The 24,378-nt window shown below is 43.5% G+C and overlaps 2 protein-coding genes across 2 annotated transcripts; both read left to right on the top strand.

The window, feature by feature from the left end:
* Positions 1-363: 363 nt before the first annotated feature.
* On the top strand, positions 364-1,503 carry LOC310871783 (tetratricopeptide repeat protein 1-like; the record flags this gene model as incomplete). The annotated part of the gene is made up of 1 exon (XM_083783418.1): positions 364-1,503. The coding sequence occupies one exon, from the start codon at positions 364-366 to the stop codon at positions 1,501-1,503; it is 1,140 nt and encodes a 379-aa protein (XP_083639544.1).
* Positions 1,504-4,461: 2,958 nt separating this feature from the next.
* On the top strand, positions 4,462-22,114 carry LOC310872183 (elongation factor 2). The gene is made up of 15 exons (XM_083783910.1): positions 4,462-4,620; positions 6,941-7,155; positions 8,763-8,944; positions 11,683-11,894; positions 12,688-12,872; positions 13,800-13,905; positions 14,042-14,155; positions 14,900-15,038; positions 15,801-15,996; positions 16,789-17,047; positions 17,891-17,998; positions 18,336-18,689; positions 19,266-19,448; positions 20,619-20,751; positions 21,693-22,114. The coding sequence occupies exons 1-15, from the start codon at positions 4,618-4,620 to the stop codon at positions 21,884-21,886; spliced, it is 2,583 nt and encodes an 860-aa protein (XP_083640036.1). The 5' UTR covers positions 4,462-4,617; the 3' UTR covers positions 21,887-22,114.
* The last annotated feature ends 2,264 nt before the right edge of the window (positions 22,115-24,378 follow it).

Here is a 24,378-nt window from a genome sequence, read left to right on the forward strand (position 1 = left end):
GGGCGCCTTGTGTCAGTCTTTTGCTGCCACATGATCGAATCATGACATCACAGGGCTGGCATGAATAAAGACAAACAAAAATACCATTGACTTGGCTGCCACATGACGTCACTGGGGGGCACACACAAAGCCAGGCATTGGAGGGGCTGAAAAACTAGCATTCGAACCGGAAATCCCTGGCCATTTATTTCTACGGAGTTGCCCATCTGGGAGCTGCGTGGAACTCCATATTTGGCCAAACTGACATCATATTTGGTAACACAAGATGCGAGCCAGCTCGATTTAAAGGAGAGGACACAGTGTGAACAGCGTTGAACAGCTGAAATTCACCCTATTCCAGCAATCGGAACGATTTAAGTGCTAATGGATCGTTCCACAGCAGGGTCTAAAGGTCTCCGGGAATGCACATTATTGGGTGAAGGCCAGTCCGACTCCGATGACAGACAGAGACCCGTTTGTCCTACAGACAGCTGTATGACGTCTGTAGGTCATGCCCCCAGCTTCCGGGACCTGAAGGAAGAGGCGGAGGCGAAGGAGGTGGAGCAGGAGCAGACCGAGGAGGAATTCTATGATTGCCAGGAGACGTTGGAGGTTCTGAACAAGGAGAGAATAGAGGGAGGAGTGGAGGAGAAAAAACAAGAGGATGACCCTGAGAGGTGTTTGAAGGGAGGAGTAACCCATCAAGGAGGATCAGTGTGCGACCATCACACACGGAATTACCTCCCAGAGACTGGACAGGGTGTGGGAGGTCAGTCTGTGTGCGATGGCGCAGGAGAGGAGGAGGGAACTGATGGAGGAGCCACAGAGGAAGAACTGCAGTGGGACGATGAGGTTGGAGGGAGGATGGATTCTGACACTGCGCCGAAGGTTGAAAAGGCCGATGCTCCTCCGGAGTTTGACGACGACTACCTTAGGGAAGTGGAGAAGAACCTGACCGAAGAGGAGAGAGAGAGTCGCCAACGGGAGAGCTTGGCTCTGAAAGAGAAAGGCAACGGTCAGTTCAGGGCGGCGGAGCACCTGGAGGCCGAGCGGTCCTATGCGGAGGCGTTGGCCATATGCCCGGTGTGCTTTGGCGACGACAGGGCGGTTCTGTTCTCCAACCGGGCCGCCACGCGCCTCCACCTGGGTCTGAAGGACCAGGCCATCGCCGACTGCTCCAGAGCCGTGGAGCTGAAACCGGACTACGTGCGGGCCATCCTGAGGAGGGCCGAGCTCTACGAGAAGACGGACAGGCTGGACGAGGCTCTGGGAGACTACAGGACGGTCCTGGAGAAGGATCCCGGACAGCGCACGGCCAGGGAGGCCTGCATGAGGCTCCCACGGCAGATCCACGACAGGAACGAGAGGATGAAGGAGGAGGTGTTGGGTAAGCTGAAGGACCTGGGCAACATGTTCCTGCGACCGTTTGGACTGTCCACCAGCAACTTCCAGGTCAACCAGGATGCCGACACGGGATCCTACTCCGTCAATATGAATTCCCAAAACAACAATAAAAACAGATAATAAATATAATATACCAGTGATTCTCAACCGTTTTCATTTCAAGGAGCCCCCAGTATGCATTGATTAGGCCATAACAGACCACCAACCATTTGATGCAAGTATTTTAATCTCTGGGACCCGAATCCAGAGATGCTCTTAGTGTTGATTTAACTCGAGAGTCTGAGTTTAACTCCCTGTACTCTCAGGGAGTTACATAACCTCAAAGGTCCATTTGTTGCTAACTATCAATAATAAATCTGGCAACTCCTCTCAAGGACCCCTAAGGTAGCAATATAGGGAGCAATATACACGCTATATAGCCTAGCAAGACACATCTTCATTGCCTGCTTTAAATGCAGCGTTAGACAGTTGCCATGGTTTCTCTGCAGGAACTAGCTCCCTGGTTTTCAAGGTCAGGTCCGCCGCCCACCACAGTTCAAATGGACCCTTCACAGGTCTGTGTACAAAATATGGTCAGTTACAAGGCCAATTTATGCTTGGATCACAGGTCTGTGTACAAAATATGGTCAGTTACAAGGCCAATTTATGCTTGGATCACAGGTCTGTGTACAAAATATGGTCAGTTACACGGCCAATTTATGCTTGGATCACAGGTCTGTGTACAAAATATGGTCAGTTACAAGGCCAATTTATGCTTGTAGTGAAAGTGTCTCGCAATGTTTTCCACCAAGTGGCTCACTTTATACTGACTGCTACTTCCGACAGCCGTAAATATTTAGATTTTTGTTGTCATTTTGACACCACTTCATGCATGCGCTGTGTCGTTTGATGTGTCGTTCTGAGCATACACTGGCCTCAAGGGTCCCCTGGGACAGCTGGTGGTCAAGGGACCTACTGCTGAGAACCAATGACCTTATAGTAGATTGGATGTATTTCAATTTCAAATAATGCCTTGACTATATGCCTTAATTCTGCCGATGATGCAAAATGTAATGAACTCTGCCAGGCGGAAGGCAGGGGGAGATCAATGTGTTTATCTGTCTGTCTGTCTGTCTGTCTGTCTGCAGATCATCTGGCAATTTGTGACAAACCAATACACCTACTATACTTTTTTGTTACCTCCAGACCGAAGGCAGGAGGAAGATCTTTCCCCGTCTGTCTGTGTGTCTGTCTGTGGCTTATCTCACAAACTACTACACTGATCAAATGTCATCAAATGTCCACCTCCCCGCTTTCATTTCACCTCTGAGGTCGTGTAAACGGGTCCTATACTGTAAATCACATTTGTTTGTCATGTCTAGCTTGCTGCTTAGCCGAAATGCACATTTAAAAAATATTTTGATGTTAAAATATGTTTGAGGCTTTTTGTTTTTTGTGTATTTGCCAAAACAAACTGACCAACACAAACATTGCATTAAATGCCATTGATAATAAATGAACAATTTTGAGTATTTCTGTAAACACAAACATTGCATAACACACGCATTGAAGAAATTCCGATTGGCCGGAATGAGATGATGTATGATGATAAGTCACTCCTCACTTCACACGGACACGGGTGTGATTAGCTTTCGGTGTGTGTAACCCAAATGTTGTCCTAACACAAACATTAAATGCCATTGACAATGAATGGACAATTTTGATTGTTTGTGTGAACACAAACACAAGAATGGAATAGTTGTTTAACGGACCTCTGGAACCCCTTCAAGGACTTCTCCAGGGTCCCTGCGGGCAAAAGAATAAATAGCATCAATAACCACTTCAATTGGCTATGGGACGGTATTTAAAAACCACACCCCTGTGAACTGAGGGGCGCTCTGTTATCATTATACATAATCATACATCATCTCATGAACAACTGCATTTATGTGTTTGGTTAGCCGATTTGCTCGTCTACATATGATGTAAATTTTCCCTTCATTGTCAATGGCATTTAATGTTTGTGTTGCCACAAATGTACGTCATATTTACATATGACCTAATTTCTCCTTTCATTGTCAATGATAAATATGAGATGTGGGGGGACAAAAGCTGTATAGGGCGATATAGCAGAGCCAAGTTGCAACACGTTGTGAGCTTGTATAGATCTGCTATAGCAATCACACATCTTACATCATCATCACACCAGCCAATCACAATTTGCATGCACTATTCGTCTTCACTTTTCTGCCCTCACTAATTCCGTGCTCAGCTGATCAAATCATTGCTATGAATGATTCACTCATTCACACAAACACACAAAGCTGCGCATAGCCTAAAACATCACACTCTTGTGAAGTGAGGGGCGCTCTTATCATCATACATCAGTCAATCAAATCATCACATTCCGTACTACAACAGCTACCTACACACACACAAAGCTCAAAGATGTGCATATAGGGCCCTCATAAAAATATACATATTGAATTAGAATAGGCTATTGAAACATTTTAACAAAGAAAATTGGGGAGTCCCTGACACAAAATAATGTCATATGGGGGTCTGCAGCCAAATGCACATGAAGTAAATTCAAGTGGGCTACACCAAAGAAATCAGGAAATAGGTTGGTATAGGATATATGTAGGCTAAGTGAGCATATCACATTTCTGGATAGGCTACTTAAATGACACTCTCTCTCTCTCTCTCTCTCTCTCTCTCTCTCTCTCCCTAGCTCTCTCTCGCTGTGTGTGTGTGCGTGTGTGTGTGTTTCTCCGGCAGTATCAAATATTAATAGCATGGTATTTCCACACGTTGTGAGCTTGTATGCGTACTCGTATAGATCAGCTGTCAGCCAGCCAGCCCAGCCTGCCATACAGCCTATAGACTTTTCGCGTGCGCGACTACCACCGCCAGCTGCAGCGCGCAGCCAACCAAGTAGCCTGAAACCTGGCAGACAGTCATCATCATGACATGAGAGACAAGCCTATCCCACCCAGTGTCCCTCTCGGTCTCAGGACTGGAGGTTCGGGTCCCATATGACTACGGTCCACATGACCCACGCCACGCGACGAGCGTCTCCCACCTGCATCCGTCCGTCCGTCCGTCCACGCACGCACGCAGCATTAAAAGCCAACACAGTGCGTCACTCTCGCTCTCTTCTCGCCCAGATCCTCCGACGGAGAGGACAGGATCGAGACACACGCACACAACTACACGACCCCGCACTGAGCCGGGCAACACCATCCATCCGCCAAAATGGTAACGACAGCCCTGTATACTTTCTTGTTGCGATTGTTCAATATCGATGAGATGTGACCTAATTGTATGTAGGCTATGTGCGTGCGCGTGTGTCACTTAAATATGCTGGCAATAGGCCTATAGCACATTCTTTATTAACGACAGACAACATCGTCAATAATGCCTGTCTATGTGGATATTTATAACAGAATGAATAATCTAATATAGCAAGCGTATAATATGCTTTATATAGGCCTATAATGTTGACTCGTGTATAGGGCCTATATATTATTATCAAATAACTGATCTACAAGCTATACAGTTGATCTGATCCTTTCGGCAAACGCCACCTATATAGGTAGGTAGCATATATAAATTATGATATAGGCTATATTTATATAATATTGGCCTATATAATAGATGGCTATTGGGCCTTATACAAGTGCGTAGCCTATACCGTAGCGTGTCATATAATCCTTGTAGGGGGGTGCACTGCACATATTGCAATAACCTTACTCAATGTTATTAATAGAATAGAACGAACACGCCCAGCACTGAAGCCTCGAATGACCCATTGGACGACTCGGCCTGCTTAATATGACAGCAGCGTGCATGCATAATATGTGTGAGTCATAGAAGTCACGTGGGATTTATTCTTATTAATAGGCCTATATAATCCTACTACTGGGGCTATTATTAGGCCTACTATTTATTATTATCCCAGAGACAAAACAAAAAGTGGTCCGTGGCTCAAATGCTAAAATGATTGAAAAGCACTGCTCAGGATGCACACATAGACAACAAAGGGGCTTCAGCCCCTGCCCCTTTTACCCATCTATAAAACAACTGCCCTTTTACCCGTCTGTAAAGACAACTGCCCTTTTACCCATCTGTAAAACAACTGCCCTTTTACCCGTCTGTAAAGACAACTGCCCTTTTACCCATCTGTAAAGACAACTGCCCTTTTACCCATCTGTAAAGACAACTGCCCTTTTACCCATCTGTAAAGACAACTGCCCTTTTACCCGTCTGTAAAGACAACTGCCCTTTCCAGACCACGAATGCAGCATTACTACATGGTGGAAGAAATGCAAATGCCACTCCTTTCCATGCTTTTTTCTGAAGTCTCCTGAACTTGAACACAGTATAGCCTATTTTGCGTTGAACACATTTGTTTAGAAATCCATGTCGTACACTGCATCCCCACTAGCAACCGAGTGTTGGGTTGCCCCCCGAAAATAGCCAATCTACAAGCTCTTAACACGTTGCAGTGTGACGCGTTGTGAGCTTGTAGATCTGCTATTTTCATTATTTTTGTCCAAAAGTGCCCTCTTACAGGATTTCGGCCCTGCTATAGGATGCCATTCAGCCTGTAACCTACATTACAGAATATCTCAGTTTGCTGCTGCTTGATCGCAGTGCATCGCTGCACTGCAGCAATGCTTCCATTTGACAGCAGGACAATGTTTAAAAAAGACTGCAATCTCTCTCATGCACCTTCTGACTTCATAATCAGTGCAGGAAGGAGAAGTATACTGGGATTTTGATTTGACTTAAAATTGACGACTTCGCCCATTTTCAACCTTATATCTTCATATACTGTAACTCACTGGTCCTCACACTATAATGCTTGTGATAATATTAACCATTTTTGTCTACCCGGTTCGTGTCTCAGAGGAGGGCTTAGTGGACAGTTCATAAACCCGCCTACCGGCGACATCATCAATGAGGCTTTCTATTCCTGCAAAGTTAGCATGCTTTAAGCCATTGTTCTTACATTCATTAACCAAAGAATTGTAATACAAAATGTATACGTTTTGATTGAAATGAACAAACCTATATCTGCTGATGATTTGAACTCTGAATGTGTTACACATTCAGCGCCGGGATTTCTTTCAAAATAGCAGCTCTGGGTGCCGCGCAGATATGGCAGCTTTTACTCTGAATGCCCCCCCCCCCCCCTTCCGTTCCGTACAAAAACATGAGAAATATTGTTGCTTGCTTACCTCGCTGAGGTAGGATTATGATAACTTCGCTCGATAATCCCCCGCGTTCATATTTTAAACGAGAGGCATGTTGAAGTCAGACATGAAGAGCTTATAGTATATCCATCTGGTCAAAACCACAGAGAGCTCCCTAGATTAGGAGATGCAAGCCTTTCTTTCTGAGGAAGTGAATGGCAGCGCACATGAGCGAACAGCAAGGAGTATGGTGCAGAAGGAGAGGCCAACCTCTGCGCTAAAGGACATCCATCGGTTGGATTAGCTAGGACGGCTCCACGCGTCCTACGGTCTAAACGGGTTAAGTAGAGTTGTGCCCTTCTTCTTCTTCTTCTTCTCAGGTTAACTTTACAGTCAACCAGATCCGAGAGATCATGGACAAGAAGTCCAACATCAGGAACATGTCCGTGATCGCCCACGTGGACCACGGCAAGTCCACCCTCACCGACTCCCTGGTCAGCAAGGCCGGCATCATCGCCGGATCCCGGGCGGGGGAGACCCGATTCACAGACACCCGAAAGGACGAGCAGGAGAGGTGCATCACGATCAAATCCACGTAAGAGTGCTTAATAAAACATTGTCACCACAGTTTTCAGATGGGTTACGAAATGTATCCAATCAGGATCACACACAGCATTTATGTGCTTGTGTTCCACTTCCAATTTTGTCTGCTCATTTAGTTGTTTCAGTACTTTGACACTGATTACATTGGTGTTTTCTATTAATTTTGCTAAGAGCTTGATGAGCGAAGGTTAATGAACAAACTCTTTAAACTATAGAGAAAATGGTCACGTCACAATATGGAGCTATATTTAACACTTATTTAACACAAAATATCACTTCTAGCTCCTTTACATGTAAATATAGGTGCCTCATTTCCAAGTTGTTCTTAGGTCACGACCCCATCAGAACATGTCATGTCCCATGTTTCTTTGGATCCTGGCTCACTGGTTGAGAAAACACATTCACTGCCAGGTATTAATTAATTAATTAGCCACTGTCAGTGTTTTTTTTCCCCCCAGTGAAAATGCCTATCTTGAAGGCGAGAACAGCTTGTTTTGACCAAAAACGCAATCTGGGAAAAGAATCAGAGATAAATGTATTTTTTGTAAATCTGCTTACAGTGAGACCAGTTAATTCCTAGTTTTATCGGTCTCCTAGCAACCTAGAGCCATGCATACATTGTCGAAGAGCGCAATCTAGCATAATCAATTAAATTAAATGACGAGATATGTCGTCATTTCATTGGCAATGAATGTGTTAAACACCATATGGTTGAGCGGAGTCCCTCAGGGCTCTATGCCAGTGCATGTTTCTGTTTTAGCTCTACATTCAATATTTCCACTTAAAATAGCCAATCTACAAGCTCTCAACGCGTCACCTTGTGACGCATTGAAAGCTTGCAGATCAGTTATTTCCTGCTATGGTTTTACCCCGAATAGTACGGATGCTGGGGTTCAAGTGCAAGAAATATTACGACAGGAAGTGTCTGTGTCAGTCTCAGCCATTTGATCATGTGAACGTTTCTCTTGGAATGTACTGGAGACACGCTAGCGTTGGTCGCTGCACTACTGCCAGCTGCCCTGTTTCGCAGCATAGCCAACAGTGGTGGAAAGTAATTTAGTACAATGTACTCAAGCGCTGTACTTATGTTAAATGTTGAGATACTTTTACTTCATACTGACATTACACTATATATTAGAGGTCAAAATGTTTGTTTTTTTTACTCAAAAATTATTTTGATCTCATTAATTACTATTAGTTACTTAGATTTAGATTATTATTACAAAACATACATCAACCATGTTATTCCTCCATGTCCTCGTCTACACTACAATAGCTGATCTATGGGTTGCTTGTAGGGTTACCTCAATATTTTGTCACATTTTAAAAACTTGAAACACCTGCGACATGGGACATATTGTACATAGAGTACTTTTACTTGTGGTATTTTTAATATATATTGATGACATCACCTTTGAACTTGCTGCACATCTCCACATTCTTTAACTTTTACTTTTTTTAGTAAAAAACCCAAACTATCTGAGTTCTTCCACCACTGACAACCAACGTGCCTCCTCCACCACGTCTCTAGTGAACTGAAAGGCTGTTATGTGATTGTGTCGCCCCCCCCTCCAACTCCTCTTCCTCCTCCCCTTGCAGTGCAATCTCCCTGTACTATGAGCTCGCAGAAAATGACTTGGCCTTCATCAAACAGAGCAAGGACGGCTTTGGCTTCCTCATAAACTTGATTGACTCTCCCGGTCACGTCGATTTCTCGTCCGAGGTGACGGCTGCCCTGCGGGTCACCGACGGGGCGCTTGTAGTTGTAGACTGTGTCTCAGGTACGGTGGTCGACAGCGAGCACTAGCTGGACCGCTATCCACGCTACACACTGCCAGGCCGCGCATCGCTACACGCTGCTGTGTGTGCTGTAGTCGTATATTTCGTTAGCCTCATAGCATATTTGCTTAAGTCACTTTTTGGCCAAATTGACATTTTTGCCTAACTCTACTCTCCTGACACTGCTGCATTACATTGTGCCCTATTGCCCATGTCCCAAGCCGGTGGTTTTCACCCCTGTTCTTATCAAGGTCCATTATTTAATTGAGACACATTTGATGAGATTTAGCCTCTCTGAGCCAAAATATTGTTGTTATCGTTGGATGATATTTTGTCCACAATTTCATGCTGTATTGACTTACATGTGTATTGACCTTGGTACCATTAGAGAAGATATGACAGGCATACGTTGATAAAAAATAACAATTATTCTTCTACATTGCCTAATTGTGTAGACTTGATGTTTAACAATAATTTTACTCTTGAGAGTGTATTTTACGCTCTCTAGAGTTAAAGGGTCCATTTGGTTACCAACTCTCTATCATTTTGCTGGGGACCACCTAGAACGCCCTCAAGGACCACTGGTTAAAAAACCCTGTCCTAAGCCAATCAGAATGCTTGTTTACATAAAAAAATCCCTTTCTACTTAAGCCATAGAGATGACTAATGTTATAACGCATAATGGTGCGTTCACACAGGAAGATGAAATGATGCAGTCTACCATTCATTGTCAATGGAAGCCAGCGACGTGAAGCTACGAAGCAGCTATGATGCGTGAAGCTTCCGCAAATTATGCTGTGATGCATTTTTGCATCGTTTCATCTGTCCGTCTGAACGTACCTTTATGCTGCGTTCACACGGGCAGATGCAAAGATTAAAAAATCACAGGAGACAGGACATTTGTCGCTTTGTTGCTCACACGGCTTAACATCATCAAGCGTGCGTCCGTAGTGACGTGTATCATTGCAGCTACAGTTGTAGCTTCGTAGCTTTTGCACCAGCTACAAACGTCGGATGCATCTTTGTATCTTTCTTCATGTTACTGGCTTCCATTGACAATGAATGGTAGACTGTATCTTTGCATCTGCCCGTGTGAACTAGGCAGAAAGTGATTTTGGAATGTAACAAGCTTTCTGATAGGCTGAGGACATAGGGCTAAGGCTGGATGAATCAGCAGTGTTAGGAGAGTAGAGTTAGGCCGATATAAATAAAGGCAGATAAAATATGTATACTTGGGGCATGCTTTCCCAAGTTTAACTTAGGCAGAAAACCTTAAAATATGACTTAGGCAATTATGCTACCAGGCTAAGGTTTTGTAACGCTTCCAGGAAACAGCTTTGGCTTGCAAGACATGCAGTTACTGTAATATACCAGCTGAAATGATCAAAATATGTTCGTTTGTTTTTTCACACTTTGGTCTTAACTGTGGTCTTAATTAACAGTAGATGCACCAAAACTAATTTACGTTACTAAAGGTTTGATATTAAAAACATATTTCTTTCAACCAATAGTATGATGACAAGCCCCATAGGACAAGTTTTACTCCGGTGAATAATGTAAAAAATGTCGGACGCCATCTTTTACATATACAGACACAGCCAACACATACGCTGACGTTTGAGCTTGATGCAGCACTGCCTCGTTGTGCACGGAATTTAAATGCCATATAGCATCAGTGAGTCGGCTGAATCTGGTTCCATCGCTGTGATTGGCAGAGAAGCAACCCAGCTCCCGTTCCACTAGGGAATGCGTCGTGATAGTGGTGCCGAGACGCCATTGCAGCTGGTGTTGAAACTTGAGCAACAATGCACAAACTGCATGCTTTGTGGTATATATGGAGACTGTGTTAATAACAGGGCCTGGTGGCACATTCTTGAGTGCAAGGGGACTTAGGGCTGCGACTATTGAGTAGTTTCCTATTTTGTTCCTATTTTTAATAATCGATTAAATCGATTAGTTGCGCCCCAAAAAAAAATCTGTGAGTTATTAATCAGGGAGGAAGTGCATATCGTGCTACTGAGAAGGACAGTATGCTGTTACGTTGGGTTATTTATTATTATTATTCGTTTTTTTTAAGTGTTTACACTAACCCTGAACGTTTACTATAAAATACACATGAAAACCCCATTCGACTCCATGCTGCATGTGCATGATCTGTCTGTTAACTGTCCATAGTATTCAAGCTTGTATTATTCCAGTGTCACTACATGATTTTGCAATGCATTGCACAGTAGTTATACGTTGTGTGTGTTTGTTGGTTTTCCATGTTCATAATGTATCCTATATTGTTCACGGTAAAATCCTCAAGTGTAAAGGTCCTTGCATACTGGTGCGTTTTTGGAAAAACTGTGGAAAAAACGACAGAAAATGGCAGAAAAAGGACCTTAACTCTGAGATTGTATAGAATGTAACCAAAATGGACCCATTTGGACCCTCTCAGAGTTCAATTAACACTGAGGACTATACTGCCCTACAAAGCCAAAGTGCAGTAACTATACAGGGGACAAAATGGCCGATAGGTTTAAGTGTGTTTCAACTGGTCAGCCAAATGTGATATCGGCAAATTAGTGATATTACACTAATTGTAAATATGTTCTTGCAATTGCTTATCTCCCAAAATCACCAAGGCAAATTTGACCTTTTTGATACACAAATAAGTGTCCAAAAACGTAAAGTGTTCTATTCCAGACCTGACCTAACACAGTGGCCTGCGATGGCGTTTCATTTTAATTTCTTTTAGGCGTGTGCGTCCAGACAGAGACGGTGCTGCGGCAGGCCATCGCCGAGCGGATCAAACCGGTCCTGATGATGAACAAGATGGACCGGGCGCTGCTGGAGCTGCAGCTGGAGCCCGACGCGCTCTTTCAGACCTTCCAGCGCATCGTGGAGAACGTCAACGTCATCATCTGCACCTACGGGGAGTCCGAGAACGGCCCCATGGGCAACATCATGGTCAGTGCTGCCGCCGCCCGCTAGCATAGCGTGGCTACATCATGATCAGTGGCGACAACCCAGAGCCTATACCACTTGTGCAAGGATGTGCTGTGATCGGCCAGGAGTCACTTTGAGTGGCAGTTGGGGCAAACGCTCACCCCAAAACATGATTTACTATTCTGTGCCTATCGGGACGCAACACGAATTTGAGCCACGTGAAGCATCACCGAGCCAGAGTAGTGTACAATTTACAATTACAATTGAGGCATTTAGCAGACGCTCTTAATCCAGAGTGATTTACAGTAAGCAGGTAGAGAGTGTCGTCATTGAGGGGGAAGAAAACAATGCTTGAGCTCTGTTCGTGCAGCACTGCAAGTGTGACAAGCTGGAGTTTGAAATACATTGTTTTCGATGAGAGTGGCGCAAATATCAGCAATTCTAGGCATGTGTGCAACAGGCCAACTGTTTTAAAGTATTGTACAGTGACAACTAAAGTCTCTGTAATGTTTATGTTGTACTATTACTAAAACTATTACTATTTTCTTCAAAACGGGCCGTCCTGCAAACTTTGAAAGCCAATGTTAGCAATTAGGATGGAATATGAAATATCGGACAGATCTGTCTTGAGCACATGACTATAGAGTTACGGTGTAATGATTTGCAGGATTTTTGGACAGAATCTGCAGTAATAAGAAAAAAATGGGTTTTACAAGAGTCGAGCAGTGGAACCACTGTTAATGTTGTTGATGCATAACGTATAGTAGCCATTGAGGTGGGATATTGATGGTTCTCTCTCTCTCTCTCTCTGCAGTTGGATCCAGTGGTGGGGACCGTGGGTTTCGGCTCAGGGCTCCACGGCTGGGCGTTCACTCTCAAGCAGTTCGCTGAGATGTACGTAGCCAAGTTTTCGGCCAAGGCCGAAAAGAAGGCGCCGCTGACGGCACCAGAGCGCGCCAGGAAGGTGGAGGAGATGATGAAGAAGCTGTGGGGAGACAAGTGAGTCTGTGTGTTTCTGACATGGGACCCAATTGTGGGGGACAGACGTTAGACCGACGTACCAACAGTACGACCTACAGTACGTGGCCGGTTAAGACTCAACCCTGTCTTCCGCTTGCGGTTAGGTTTAGGCCTGAGGCCGATTCTAAAAACGCCTCTAAATCCTGACCTAAGGTTTCTGAAAAACTTCAAATATTTATATAGCAGCATCAATTTATTTTTTACATTTTTGAATACTGTACATACTGTACAGAACCCAAAAATGGGTTCCCGCCCAGAATGGGTTAAGGACATTTCTTCATGTGTTGTTCTCCTGGAGTAATATATTTTTGTACAGGCCTATTACCTATTTGATAGTGTCAAAGTATATTGGACTGTTAGTACGTCGGACCAAAGATATGCACCCCCAATTGTGTGGGTCGCGGAACGATTTTTGTGGGTCACGAGTAAATACACCCCTCCTTTTTCATGCATTCATTTTTTTTTCATGAATACATTTAAAACAATGAAAGGACATTTATTCCATATATTCCACAAATGTAACTTTTAAGCAGACGTGAAATTAGGCAATCTACAAGCGCACAAGGCGGCATGAGGCGACATGTTGTGAGCTTGTAGATCAGCTATTTTCACTATAGTTTGGGTCCCTATAAAGAAGTCTAAAATGTCACCAGCTAACGCCGGGGCTCCACCGGGCGGGTCAGCGTTGTGTCTCCGCCACCGTCAGGGAATGTTCCCTTTTTAATCAATGGAGGGTGGCTCCACTGCCTACGATGCGTTGCGTTGCGTGACTGCTTTAAAATTGCCCCGGTTCGTTTTTTGACGCATGCACGCACTCACACGTCCAGTGGAGCCCCGCTGAGATTACGCAGACTAAGACATAAGCAGTGTCACTGATTGAGGAGTGCATACATGCCATTTGTGCAGGTACTTTGATCCAGCGACTGGTAAATTCAGCAAGACCGCCACCAACGCAGAAGGCGCCAAGCTCCCAAGAACATTCTGCCAACTGGTGCTGGACCCCATTTTCAAGGTCCGCCGCCAATTATTATTATTATTATTTTTATGTAATTTATGTCTAATAATAATAATAATAGCTCAGATTTATATAAGCAGCCAAAGTCGTACATGAAGAAAGGGTTAAGTATCTTGCCTCTGATATTCACCAGGTTTTTGACGCCATTATGAACTTCAACAAAGAAGCAACACAGAAGCTGATTGAGAAGCTGGATGTGAAGCTGGACGCCGACGACAAAGAGAAAGAAGGAAAACCCCTTCTGAAGGTGCTTGTCACGCACTAGCTGCCAGATGTACGACAATCATCGCGTTTTACCGTCTGTACGATGTATACGATCAATAATGCCAAATGTACGATAATTTCGCATATCACAACAACAGCGTTTTTAATAAATGGCGGCTTTGGCCTTTCAAAATATATGAATTACCATTTCCCGTGGCATTTGTCATCATAGCATTGCACCTCACAGCACATTTTGTTTGGTTGCCACCCCTTAGAGTTTGCATTTAATAACGTCAAATTAAGTTATTTTATGCTTACATGCTCATCTGATTTGTTTTTTTTGCGGATTAATTAATAAGGTTTTAGATCTGCGTTATTTAAATCCACATCCCCTTTACAGTAGACGTGTGAGTGACACATTGGTGAATCGGTGTGTCCCTATATTTTGGGCATGTCATTATACAATAGTTTTCAGACATCATTTTTTTTTCAATGACACTTTAGATTTGCTATAAAGGGGGTCGTGGATGGGGGGGGTGGGCAGACCATACAGCATAGATTCCTGGGGTATCCAGCTCAGCTAAGCATCTCAGGTCACCCATTCTGACCTGAGATCAGATTCTGAAAAAGCTGTTTCTATGTCAGTCATAAAATAGCAGACCTACAAGCTCGTAGCTTGTAGATCTGCTATTTTTCAATAGCTAAAGCATAGCATAATGCTAACACCAAAAGGGGTTCTCGACCAGAATGGGTTAAGAGGTTAACCGCTTATGTTTTTACACCTCAGGCGGTGATGCGCCGCTGGCTGCCAGCAGGGGACGCTCTGCTCCAGATGATCACCATCCACCTCCCATCCCCAGTGACGTCACAGAAGTACCGATGTGAGCTGCTGTACGAGGGGCCCATGGACGACGAGGCGGCCATGGGTTCGTTACTTACATACTATAGAAATACTAAGGGGTCTTAAACAAAGGCTCTGATGAGGCTGTATTGCTTTGTTTTAAAAAATATAAGGTTTTCTTAATTTGAAATTTTTGAAAATTTCCTGAAAAATGAACATTTTGGAGTTATGAGGCTTCCTCCCGACAGCAGAGATATCTATGAATTGAATCTGCAACATGATTGTATACAATTATGTAGTGGGGGGATCCCCATCTCTCTCTCTCAGATAAGGGGTCCTTTGGCTAGGCCTATATCTCTGCTGTTCGGCACTGCAAACTCCAAAATGTAAATGTTTCAGGAAATTATTATTATTTTATTTTTGAGGGGCGCTAGCCCCTCATATATTCAGTTGTTAGTGTAGATTTTCGTTTTACACAAACGTTACATTCCCATTGACAACAAATTGAGAATAACAAATGCTAATACTGCCTCTTCAAAGTTGTTGGTATTGTGACTGTATTGTATTGCACATTATATTATCACCACCCAAATCTAGCTCAAGTGGAGTTAGGAGATTTTGTCCATCATTGATGATAACAGCTGACAATGGATCTCCAAGCTCACACAATGCCTTTAAATATTACAATAACCTCTGCAAAGAGGGGTTCACGGAGTCGGGACTCGGGAGTTGCTGTTTCAGTAGAACTATCGAGATAAATGCTAAAGGAACTGATTTCTTTCTTCACATTGCGCTCCTCAGAAACCACTACATAGATAGATTTTCTGTCTTATTTACCCCTCATCAGGAATCAAGAGCTGTGACTCCAAAGCTCCCCTCATGATGTACATCTCCAAGATGGTGCCCACCAGCGACAAAGGCCGTTTCTACGCCTTCGGCCGCGTGTTCTCCGGCACGGTGTCCACGGGGCAGAAGGTTCGCATCATGGGCCCCAACTACGCTCCTGGAAAGAAGGACGACCTCTATCTGAAACCCATTCAGAGGTTTGAGCGCTTTTGGAACGACATATTTTCAGACTTGACATGAAATAGTTTGAGAACCACTGAGGGCCCTCCCCTTTTCCACCGGTTGGTTCCCAGTGGGAACCGGTTCAGTTCTTGTTGGTTCTTAGTCCATGAGCCAGAGCTCCAAAATTGGAACGTTAATTATGAATTGAGTGGGCAAAACCATACATATATTAGATTGTTATCACCATGCAAATTGAGTACTTACACGAATACAGTGATTTATTGTATTACACATTTTACATTTTTAAATATGCAAATGAGGCATTCATTTAGGAAAATATGCAAAATAATGAAAAAGCTACTACTGTGGAAGGGTTATCATGTATCAATTAACTTGTATTGATTCTATAAACAATTTAATATAGGTCTAGTTTTTCCCACCAATTTTGGAGCTCCGCCTCATGGACTATATAAGAATAAGAACCAAAAAGAACTGAACCGGTTCCCATTGGGAACCAACCGGTGGAAAAGGGGTGTCTGATAGAGAAACATAGGTTTCTCAGGATTTAGAAGACATGTAGAACGTAGTGGTCTCAGTAAAATGGGTTAATAATGACACTGTCAGGATGTAACAGACATTTTTAGAATCTGATCTCAGGTCAGAATGGGTTAATAATGACACTGTCAGGATGTAACAGACATTTTTTTAATCTGATTTCAGGTCAGAATGGGTTAATAATGACACTGTCAGGATACAACAGACATTTTTAGAATCTGATCTCAGGTCAGAATGGCTTAAGAAACGTGAGTACCACTTTGCGCTTACAGGACCATCCTGATGATGGGCCGCTACACAGAGCCCATCGACGACGTGCCCTGCGGGAACATCGTGGGCCTGGTGGGCGTGGACCAGTACCTGGTGAAGACGGGCACCATCACCACCTTCGAGCACGCCCACAACATGCGCGTGATGAAGTTCAGCGTCAGCCCTGTGGTCCGCGTGGCCGTGGAGGCCAAGAACCCCGCCGACCTGCCCAAGCTGGTGGAGGGCCTCAAGCGCCTCGCCAAGTCAGACCCCATGGTTCAGGTGTGCGCGTGGTGTTTGAGCGGTGCCAAGGGCTCCCCCGAGAGTGACTGTGTGTGTGCGTGTGTGTGTGTGTGCGTGTGTGTGTGTGTGTGTGTGTGTGTGTGTGTGTGTGTGCAGGTCACAGGAGGGGTAATTACAACCCTGTGCTTAAGTCAACTGTGCTTGCACCACTTCACATTGCATATCGTTGCCGTCGGGAGGAAACCTCATAACTCCATTTTTGAGGTTTTAGATTTTTTTCTTGTTGCATAAAGCAGTTCTATTAAACACCCTTTCCGTCTGTGTGTTGGTTAAAACAATATTTATCCAATGAAAAGTAGTAAAAAGTGCTTTGGACAAAACCTCTTAACCTCTTAACATTGGACCCTCAAACTGTCTGCTAAAACAGCTAACTCCACCAACTCTCCCCCTGTCATGCAAGTAATTAACTTCTTCCTCCTTATATTATAATAATACATGCTGATCATGTTTTAGGGTGGTGATTTCTTCCCGATAGCAGAGATTATGTGATTTGTGGTCTGTCGTTTTGTGAGCTTGTAGATCTACTATTTCTGCATGGTTGAATATTTCCCCCAGAATAGGCATGCTGGGGTTCAAGTTAAAGTAGCAATACCTCAATGTAGAAATACTAAAGTCCTGTATTCAAGTACCAATGTAAATGAGCTAAACTTTTTCAAAATGTGTCAAGCTTTTTCAGAAAGGCTATTAATGAATGCCATTAATTACTGCCATTAATGACAGTAATGCACACCCTCTTGTGTTATTGCATATAATTTCTTTTTCCATTTTCCACTTTTCAAATGAGAAAGCAGCTTGAAATCCTTGTGACTTTGTGTCCAACAGTGTATCATTGAAGAGTCGGGGGAGCACATCGTGGCTGGAGCTGGAGAGCTGCACCTGGAGATCTGTTTGAAAGATCTGGAGGAGGACCATGCAGGAATCCCCCTGAAGGTAAGCACTGTGTGATGCTTCCTTAGAATCAATTGATTCAAGCCTGGTAAAATGTATTTTTTAGCAAGCCATGATATGACACTGTAATGCTTGATTTACACTTTGCTGAGAGAAAAAAGTGCTCAACATAGCAAATCTACTTTTACACCATAGCTTAGTTTTTGTTTAGTTTTTATTTACTTACTGTAGTTTTAGACAATGAAAAAAGGCAGTCCTCATAGCTTTATAGGTGACACAATTAACACTGGTTGACGGTTACCTGCGCAGCTCCGTACCAAACATAAAATACGTTTGTGCATTACAATCTGTCACATCTTGGGTGTTCGTTGTTCGACAGAAATCGGACCCTGTGGTGTCCTACCGCGAGACGGTGACCGAGGAGTCCAACCAGGTGTGCTTGTCCAAGTCTCCCAACAAGCACAACCGCCTGTTCATGAAGGCGCGGCCCTTCCCCGACGGCCTGGCCGAGGACGTGGACAAGGGAGACGTGAGCGCCCGCCAGGAGCTCAAGCTGAGAGCGCGCTACCTGACCGAGAAGTACGAGTGGGAGGTGGCGGAGGCCCGCAAGATCTGGTGCTTCGGGCCCGACGGCACGGGACCCAACATGGTCATTGACGTGTCCAAGGGCGTGCAGTACCTGAACGAGATCAAGGACAGCGTCGTGGCCGGCTTCCAGTGGGCCACCAAGGAGGTGAGTGAGTGCCCGCATGTCCTGCACGACAGACACAGATACAGTCGACACAGCCGTTAATGTTACAGAGTTACAACTTACGGGTAAAGAGTAATGACGAGAAAAAGTATTGTGGTGTAGCCTACAGCAATACATGGGGAAAAAAAATCTTAAAACAAAACAAGAAGCATCAACAATACAGAGCAACGGTAAACAGTGCACTTTAAACAAATGAAGTGTCCATTCCAGTCAGCGCTTCATAAGTGCCACGCCGTATCTCGTCATGAACCTAATCATAATTATTAATGAATGCAATGCCGATCAAAAAAGTGTCAAAAAAAAAGCACAGAACCCCACCCTACTGTAGGAAGGGGTGTCATTAGAGGTCAGAGTCTTGACAGTGCTGGAAGAAGTCTTTTTTTTACTTGAAGGGGCAGTTCACCCATTTTCAACCTTATCTTCATACAGTATAAGTGGTCCTCTATAATGCTCATTATTATATAGTGGCACAATTTTGCTCAAGAAACCAACGGTGAAAGAAAGCGCTGTGATTTTCTCATTCCCCCCCCCCTCCCCTATCCCGCCATGCACCGTCAGGGCACTCTGTGCGAGGAGAACATGAGGGGCGTCCGCTTCGACATCCATGACGTCACCCTGCACGCGGACGCCATCCACAGAGGTGGCGGGCAGATCATTCCCACCGCACGCCGCGTCCTCTACGCTTCCGTGCTCACCGCCGAGCCCAGGCTGATGGAGCCCGTCTACCTGGTGGAGATCCAGGTATATACACCCGCAATTCATCAGTGGTGGCGGGGAAAAGAGTACTCAAATGTGTTAACTTATTCTGACCTGAGACCAGATTCTAACGCACAGAAGAATGGTGGTTCTTTAACCCATTTTGACCTGAGATCAGATTCTAAAAATGTCTTCTAAATCCTGACGGTTTAAAAAAAAAAGCAGACCTACAAGCTCGTAGCACGCCACTCGGTGGCGCGCTATGAGCTTGTAGATCTGCTTTTTTTTCAATAGCTAAAGCATGACATAATGCTAACACCAAAAGGGGTTCCCGCCCAAAATGGGTTAAATACTTTGTTACAGGTTACACGAAGAATTCAATCAAAATTGCACTGGAGTAAAAGTACAAAAGTAAATTGGCTTCAAAATGTACTCAAAGTACCAAAAGTATAAGTGCTCATTATGAAGAATGTCCCATTTCAAAACTCTTTTGAAAATAGCAGATCTACAAGCTCACTATAGGGCTGAAGTGGTTAATGTATATTATGTTTTGTAATAATAATCAAAGTAACTCAGTTTTTCAAATACATGTAGTAAAAGTACAATATTTGCCTCTAAGATGTTTTGGAGTAGAAGCAAAAGTATTGGAAATTGGAAATAATCAAGTAAAGTAGGCTACAAATACCTAAAAAACAAATGTCCTTAGTTTCTTTCCAACTCTAATGAATTAACCACTTTACCCATTAAGACCGGGAAAGCATCTGTGGCATTTTAGATTTGAACCACATTAACCATTATTTTATACTTTGGCTATTCAGAAATAGCAGATATAGAAGCTCATAGCGCATTGTGATGTGAGCTTGTAGATCGGCTATTTCTTGGCCAAAGGTTTAAATCAAAGGGGATGTATGTTAAATTTGTGTGTTTAAAAGTAGGCCTAATCATTGCTATCAGTTACAGGGGTCTCGAGTAAACAGAAAATAAATAATCAATCAATCAATCAATCAATCAATCAGACGGTACGATCTCCTAAAACCCTGGTTCACAATGTGAGTGGAATCTGATATTAACCAGATATTAACTATCATAATTAAATATCAAATAATTGATGGGGGGGGGGGGCTATTGCATATCAATCTGGGGGACCTAGAAATTAAAATGTTTGGGAAACACTGTCCTAAAAGAATGTCCCTATAAACGGTGTCATTGTGACAGTGTCCGGAACAAGTGGTGGGAGGCATCTACGGTGTGCTGAACAGGAAGAGGGGACATGTGTTTGAAGAGTGCCAGGTCACCGGAACGCCCATCTTTGTGGTGAAAGCATACCTCCCCGTCAATGAATCCTTTGGTAAGTTAACCCATTTTCACAAAAAAGAAAGTCTTCTGAAAGATTCAAAGATTTGTGCCGCATTTTCATGATTTTTCAAAAATAGCAGACCTACAAGCTCGTAGCGCACCACTCGGTGGCACGCTATGAGCTTGTAGATCTGCTATTTTTCAATAGCTAAAGTATAAAAAGGGGTTCCCGCCCAGAATGGGTTAACTAACAACATCTTCATCACATGTCTTGAGTGTGGGGGTGTATGTGAATGTAGTTTATGTAATGTTATGTCATAAAGATGATAAAATATTATGCTGGTTGGTACCTTGCATGGCTTCTGCCGCAATCGGTGTATGGATGTGTGTGTGAATGGGTGAATGTATTTGCACTATGTAAAGCGCCTTGCATAACGGCACAATATAAATGCACCATTTACCATTCCTAACTAATTTAATGTGATATAATTTTTGTCTATTCTGTCCCCTTTTTTGACCGGTATTGAACCGAAACGGTTCTTTCTTCCCACCTAGTGTTTCTTATGAAAATTTGTATGTTCCAAACCATTAAAGTTTGTTTGGAACAGGAAAAAAATTATCGCGGGCAAGTCATTAATCAGTATGGTTGGAAGACGGAAGACACTACTTTCTTTCAAACTGCTACAGTGAAAGCCTGCATGGATAAGTATTTCCTTTTTTTTTTTTTTTATACTTATATATATATATATATATATATACTATATATTTTTGGGGCTTTTTCTACCTTTATTGATAGTACCAGTGGACATTGACAGGGAACAGGGAGCGAGAGACAGGGAGTGACACGTAGCAAAGGTGGCCGGGATCAAGCTTCGAACCTGTGACCCAGCGGTTGACCCCTAGAGGAATTTCACTTTTACGTTGTATCTGTGTTTGTGACAATAAATGTCATTAGCTCCATTGATTTATAAGCTCATCTTTTGCGTCCGGCAGGTTTCACAGCAGACTTGAGGTCCAACACGGGAGGCCAGGCGTTCCCTCAGTGCGTGTTCGACCACTGGCAGGTCTTGCCAGGCGACCCCTTCGACGAGAAGACCCGGCCTGCCGAGGTGGTGAAAGAAACCCGCCACCGCAAGGGCCTCAAGGAAGGCATCCCCGCCCTCGACAACTACCTGGACAAAATGTAGACTGCTGTCTGGACAGCTTCCAAGTGCAATCGGTCACTTGCTGACAATGCAATACTACGTACACGATATAACATGTAAAATAACACCTACACGCAGGGTGGGTATCACAATGGCAGATGGGATGATGGTTTGTAGATAGCGGAGAGAATCAATATACATTTGTAATAGTCCTTCCTGCAGTGCCAAGTTGATTCTAACAGCAAATAAAGTATAGCACGTTCTACTGTGTTTGATGTGGTGGCGAATTTATACAATTTATTTGGGTTATGCTGTCGGATATAAACCTTGTCATCGACATATTTCAACTTGTGTTTTTCTGCAAATTAGTGCCCTGCCTCATCTTAAAGTAGTAAAGAAAATAGCCGATCTACAAGCTCACTATGTCATGAGTTTACAACATTATGAAAGTGAAAGTGGTCAAGTGAGTCTGTGGGTTTTTCTGAATAATGAATGAAAAGTATTAACAAGAGCGTGTGACTAAATATCTACATTGGATCCTTTGGAACACTGGTTATGTTTTCATCTCCTGAAACGTGAGACATAATGGCATACGAGGTTTCCACCCGACAGCCACGATAGAATCAAACTCAAGGCAACAGAAGGCCCTTTGAATCATTATGTGAACCACCATCAATTTAAAATAACTAAATGGCATTGGATATTCATGGTCCAATTCCAGTGGTTGCTCGAGTAGGCCCTACTAAACATTTATTTTATTTGTATTGTTTCGAAGTACACCTTAACTAAGTGTTTCCTTGTAGTGTTTCCAACTTTCTATATACATTGCCTATTTGTCATGGGTTTGGTCGTTATGCCAAAGACTTTTCACTTTCCCATTCATAGCGCAGCAGATAAATTTTCATAAGAATTGTTCACTTTGTAATGCAAGCATGACACAAATAATCCCAATATGGCTTCACTTCAGGATGATTTGAGGTGTTAAAACCTTCACTAAACAATGTGTTGCGTCATTATTGAAGGCCAATAATAATAATAATAATAATAACAACAATAACAATAATATTAAGGCCAATAATAACATAGGGTTTCAAACTAGGGTTTTATCATGATTCTGAATCCATTGCAAGCATTTGTTTTGCATGAAAAACACTCCTTGGGATAAAAGCCATATCATATAGTCACTTGCCCCACATTTGTGATGACGGCTATTGACGTTTTTAGCCCAAGGAGGATTCACAATCATGAAAACCCCCTAGTTTGACACGTCACATGCTACTTAAAACAGAATTTTAGCCTATATAGGTTGTAAATGGTACACCATCACCTATTTTAGCATGTGTGTGTGTGTTCCCCTACTGGGATTTCTTAGGACTTTTGATATGTTGTGTTGTTACTAACATATTTATGAAACAAAATAAGTTGAAAGAGTTTCTGTTGCAATTTGTTTGAGGTTAACCCCTACAATGCCTATACTAACTGACAAAACGTACATATAGGGACCATGCAGTGGTGGAACATTTTGGGCTCCATTTTTGTCTCCGACTTTACCCGCAGCGCGGCCCCACAATTCAGCCGCGGCCCGAGAATTACGAATATAGGAGCTTTCTCTGTCCCTTAATGGTATTGTCGTCCAGCATCACCCGCTATCTTTTTTGCCGACACCCGTATTTGCGCCTAGAGTTGTGGTCATGGGCGTGCCGTGTGCTGGCACGCTTTCCCCTAAATTGCTATTTTGGTCAAACACATTTGGGAAAGCATTTTAAAAGCACCCGTAAACCGTATGCCAAATTAGTTTGGTAAAGAGCGGCGCACACCGCGCCTCAATGGAGATGTCCGCGTAGCGCAGGGCAGGCTGCGTCATCTCTCCTTATTCTCCTATTGCATCTCTTTGTAATTTTCCTATAATCAGCAGAAGTGAGTGCCTGCCAACTTCCTTGTGTGTGTTTATATAATTGTATAGTCAAAGAAGTTATTTGTGCCAGGCGTGCGGCGTGCACGATTCCATTTGCTCAGCAAATGGGGTTTAATCGATGTCTGAATCCGAACTTTCCTTTTCGCTTCATACCGCTCCGTAGAAAGTATTAAGTAAGCCTTGCTGAGCCATGAGGCCCATAGGGCAGGAGCCTCTCCTGTTTATATAGAGTGAGGCAGCTTGATGTACAGGTACACCCCCTGGACATGATGTACAAGTACACCCCCGGTATGGCCCGTCCAGGGATCAAACCCTGCCCTTCCAGTCTCAGGGGTCAGGGCAGACACTCTAATCACAAGGTCACACTCATTTCAAATAGCCAAAGTGTAAAATATGGTTAAGCGTGTATATAATATAATAGACATAAAGGGTGTGAGCAAATACACTTGTTTTGCATGCAAAAGCAGTACACGATGGACCAAAATTAAGTATCTTTCATTTAAGACTATTCAAAAGTAGCTGGTATACAGCTAGCTCACAGAGCGTCACTTTGTGCCAGGCTGTGAGCTTGTACATCTGGTATTTTTGAACATTTTTGAAAGATCTTTTAAGTGTTTGC

Source organism: Protomyctophum parallelum, assembly GCF_964188405.1.
Source record: "Protomyctophum parallelum genome assembly, chromosome: 15".
NCBI lineage: Eukaryota > Metazoa > Chordata > Actinopteri > Myctophiformes > Myctophidae > Protomyctophum > Protomyctophum parallelum.

Excerpts from the sequence above, each read along its gene's own strand:
- LOC310872183 (XM_083783910.1), top strand. Across the intron at positions 11,895-12,687 it reads GCCCCATGGGCAACATCATG|TTGGATCCAGTGGTGGGGAC; the intron begins GTCAGTGCTGCC and ends CTCTCTCTGCAG. Across the intron at positions 20,752-21,692 it reads CCCCGTCAATGAATCCTTTG|GTTTCACAGCAGACTTGAGG; the intron begins GTAAGTTAACCC and ends TGCGTCCGGCAG.